The sequence below is a fragment of the Bactrocera latifrons genome, unplaced genomic scaffold (assembly GCF_001853355.1).
Source record: "Bactrocera latifrons isolate USDA-ARS-PBARC rearing strain unplaced genomic scaffold, ASM185335v1 scaffold_299, whole genome shotgun sequence".
NCBI classification, from domain to species: Eukaryota; Metazoa; Arthropoda; class Insecta; order Diptera; family Tephritidae; genus Bactrocera; species Bactrocera latifrons.
Window position 1 is genome coordinate 190,479 of NW_017536618.1, and position 4,730 is coordinate 195,208.

The 4,730-nt window shown below is 37.7% G+C and overlaps 1 protein-coding gene across 1 annotated transcript; it reads left to right on the forward strand.

The window, feature by feature from the left end:
* Positions 1 to 210: 210 nt before the first annotated feature.
* On the forward strand, positions 211 to 1,817 carry LOC108970321. Its single transcript, XM_018935640.1, has 2 exons — positions 211 to 228; positions 458 to 1,817. Exon 2 carries the CDS (start codon positions 458 to 460, stop codon positions 1,499 to 1,501), a length of 1,044 nt encoding a protein of 347 aa, XP_018791185.1. The 5' UTR covers positions 211 to 228; the 3' UTR covers positions 1,502 to 1,817.
* Positions 1,818 to 4,730: the final 2,913 nt, after the last annotated feature.

The following is a 4,730-nucleotide window of genomic DNA, read 5'->3' on the forward strand; positions in this document are numbered from 1 at the left end:
TTTTTTTCCAGCTCGTTAGCTAGACAATTACCTGCGATTCCACTCTGGCCTGGATGACGAGGTTAGCCATTCCTTAACCAACTCTGAGCGCAGAGTTAGTGAACTCAAGTGCAGTAGCGCCACCCTGCTATCAGAGTGGATAAAATATACCATCTTTACTCTTTAGTAGACACTATCTTCTTCTTCCATACTCCGTGTGCTGCTTCTTATACTTCTTACAAACTACGAGTGAGTATTTTTTAAGATTTCAGAATACCCTGGCCCAATTAGACTCAAGTCAAAACCAAACCTCCGAGCKATTAATTTTAAGTATAGCTAGAAGGATGTTGTGGATTTATTAAGACTTCTGGCGTCATGGAAATTCGATTTTAGTTTTTATACACTAATTTTTTGTAACACAATGTATAAACCCAAATGAATGTGCCTCCTATCTAACTTTACTCTTCTTCTTCCACAGATGACGTTTACACCATCACCAGTACGCCGCCTCTTCGCTGYTTCGGCGCTGCTATTGCTYTKCAGCCACGTCAATGCCGACGGTTATCATTATGGACCACCGACGGCACCATCAGCACCGGCACGYCCACCCAGTAATTCGGGTCATTACTTTGGACCTATACCAACTATAGCGCCACTACCACCGATACCAGCTCTGCCAGCACTACCCACTGGCCGGCCGCGCGTACAGCATTTCCTGCCAGGTCCGCCTCCCMCACGCACGCAAACGCAAACAATCGTKCAAGTGCATCCCGGMTCATCTGCGGCACCACGTCCAGCAACGCCTCAACAATTACCTCCGTCCGGCCCTTACAATTCGTTCGGTGGTAACTTCGGTGAGCGCTTACCAGCACAACCAACCCAAGGTGGTGGCTATCATTATGGACCTCCTACCGCATTAACGCCCTCGGCACCATCCGGCCCTGGTGGTTTCCCACAGGGTCCACTCCAACCACAACCTGTACGTGTGCCATTCGGTCAACAACCGATTTACAAAATTGGTAATGATCTCGGTCCCGACGATGATTTCTATGTGGTCAACGGACGTCAGTTGAAGCAATACGCCGTGGTGGAATTTGTCGACAACGATATCTCACAGGACACCAAACCGTTCCTCACACAATCGTTTGTGAATAATTACCGCGCATTCGTGGGCGCTTCTGGCACCGGCGCTATTGCACCATTACCCTCGGCCATGCAATTGGATTCCRCAGCAAATGCGATTTTRCGTGAGCAGCAACGTCTCGCCTTCAGAGGTGCCACCGCACGTGGTGACACGATCGCTTTAGGTTCGGGCGGCATCGGTTACGTGCGTCTGCCCGATGGCAGCATAACTTTAGGTTCGGGCTCGCTAAACTTCGTAACTGGCCAACAACATTTGTCCGAGCTGCGGAATGCGCGTACACGCTCCGAGTCACAACGCGATCCACTACATTTCGGTCATGGCCCATTGGAGGATCCTGCTATACAAGTGAACGGAGTGCTAAATAATGGCTTCTTTTGAGASGTGTTGCCTTAAGTACATATTTGTTTCATGTCACTCACTCGCTTCTTTCTAAGAAATTTAMAATTTATTTTTTATGATTTTTTGTTTAAACGCTGATTTTGTTCTCTTTTGTAAAATATTGCTGCCAACTTTAGTTTTAAGTTATTGAAGAGGAATAAGCAAGTTGAAATAACTGTATATATGTAAATTTGCATAAATATTTTGTATTTGCAATGCATATTCGACTTAGTTGACCTACGAAGCTTATGTACACACCAATGTATATATACATACTACTTGCCTATATTAAAATAAAGAAATAATATTTAATAAATTTTCAAGAGTTTTCGCTTTGTTTATAGAAAAAGGATATTAAAGTAGCGCCTAAACTGATGTTTCACTATCACATCTTTTGATCAGTGTTATTTATTAATAATATATATGTATATTAGATTATGAGAAGTTTCTCATCCTAACGTGTGAGTAGGAGTATTAGTGTTTTTGGCAAAGCTCTCCTTATAAAWTTTTTTKTTTTTTGCTCCAAAACTCTCTTTGGAATTCACATCTCCGAAAAAGCGATATGGAATTATTCTAGTTATTATAATTAATCTTGAATGTCGATTTTGAAAATTAAAAATATATATATACTACCGAACAAGTACAAGAAATACAGAAGTCACTAAATACGATACRCAATGAAATTTCCAAAATGGTTGACCGCTTGTCAGCAGGGCGAGATGGAAAGGCTTAAATACATGCAGAATGGTCAAGATTATATGCAAAAGCYGTTTAAGAAAAGTCGCTTGCTTTTTACTAACGCGGTCTCGAAAGGATTATCGGACGGCTGTTGGCCTCTTGACGTGTCACAACCTGCTAAGATCACATTCAAGCCTAATRGCTATAAGTAATGACGATGCATGCAGAAAGCGCAGGGAAGTAAGCAAAATAGAGGAGTCTGGAAAACATACTATGCCTGTGGGCAGCAATAACTAGAAAACGTCTTAAGTATCTAGGAGCTTCCGAATGGACTAGACAAACTCAAACTTAGTTACCAATTCCCTTTTAAAGTTCTCAAAAGGCGTGGCCGTCCCATATTATTACTAAGTACCATATGTATTACTAAAAACAAGCCAGCCTATATAACCTAGACTAGTGTAGTAACTCACGTAAAAGTAGTAAGCCAAGAAAGTTTATAGTACTAGTTGAATAGCGAAAGATTTAGGTTTAATATAGAAACCTAAAAGTGGTTGGATATATTGGAACATGCAATTTGTATCTACATTGGTCGTTCGGATTGATCATATTTCATGCCTCATATTTTAAATTATTTTGCCATAATTTTTTAAAGAAAAGTAGAAGTTATAAATTGGGGAGTATCCCAAACATAAAAAGTTTATAAATTTTTGATTTCTTAAACAACCAGAAAGCCAATTTTCTGTWTGGTATAAAGCCAAAAACGTCAATTTAGGYACGATTATAAAGGGTGATCGATTTCGAGGTTCCTACTTTTTTAAAGAAAAAACAAATAATTAATTGCGAAAAAATTTAATTGCGAATATTTATTCGACTTTAGACTTTACATATCATTACTGGAAAAAGTCTAACGATGCAATATCACACGATCTTGATGGCCAATTGAGCTTTCCAAAACTGTCCTGACATTATCTGCTCACCGAAGTGTTCTCTCAATAAAATACTCTAAGACGTTCCATACGTCATCCCGAGTTTCGTAAACGTGATTCAGACGACAGTCTTTCCAAATGAATGAATGAATGATGAAATGACAAACAATACTTAACAAAAGTAATATGACAGCTKGACACGACTCACGCGTACTCGTATTCTTACAAAAGGGGGCTATTGAAAAAATAACCTCTACTTGAGATCTTGGGGACATATTGAATAATTTTGACACAATCGCACATTTTTTCAGTGAGGTTAGTTTATATAGCTTTAAAGATTTACATATGTGATATGTATCTACGGTCATTTTATAAAAGATCCAATTCCGTGGATCAGCAATACGAAAGTCTATAAGGTGCAAATAAACCGGTGCTCCGTCKTTCTGATTATTTAATATGTTAAGTCATTGTTTATAACTTTATATTTACCTCGATTAGTTTCAGGTGTTTCAAGTAACTGTTAGGTGTACAATACTTTCATATTCTGGCACGGGAAGTAGCGAGATTATATGTATATATATTTAAGTGCATAAAAACCTTCGAATCAAATAATGAGGTTCCGAATTATTTTAATAAAATTTTGTACCACATAAACGAATGATTATTTACACAGAAATTGATCAAAACACAAAACGGTAAGAAATGTTAACTTCTAGCTAGAATACCCTTCCGAAATGAAAAACTTTTCCTTAAGAGTACTTAATTTTGATCTTTGTTTTAATGACAGCCATATATAATATATGCTGTTGTAGTCAGATATCGGCGTATCCCAGAGAGAAAAGGCTTTTTCCGAAATTTCAGATCGTTATCGTAAAAACTGAAGGACTAGTTCGCGAATATACAGATAGACAGACAGTCATGTCAAAATGACTCAGCTTGTAGCGCCGATCATTTATGTACGAGTATATACATATTTTATAGGATTCCGGACTTATATTTCTGAGAGTTATAAAGGATACAATTAAATGCTCCAAAAATACTGGCGCAGCTTGAAACTGAATTAAAATAACAGTTAATCATTAAAAAAAACTGACTTGTATCAAATAATTTACAAAATGAACGCGTAAACTAAGTAAAGGAGTCATCATTCATAAAGTGCATGGTAACTGCTTTTGTGCGCAAACAGCTGCATCTTAAATATTTCTGTGCAGTTGAAAAGGCACTGAAGGATAGGATGCTCAATGACAAGGAGAACGAATTTTTTGCTCAACAATGATCAATAACAGGTTTGATAGTTTAATATGATAATTTGAACCATTCAGTATWCATATATTATGAAAGTGATCATAAACAGGAAATTATAAATGAGATCAAATATTGCACATTAAACAAAAGTTTTTGTCTGACTGATGCACAGAAGGCAATGGCTATGCATGAATATGCATCTCTTAAAATTTAAAAATAATTTCAAATGTTCAAATTAAAACACATTAAGCAAATAATATTATTCAACCAATAATTGAAAGTATTTCAATAATGCACTTACCGCTAAGCGAAGTCTCATCTGCCAAATCGCGATGCTTCCGACATACGATCACGTCACTTATGACCGACGATTAATATAT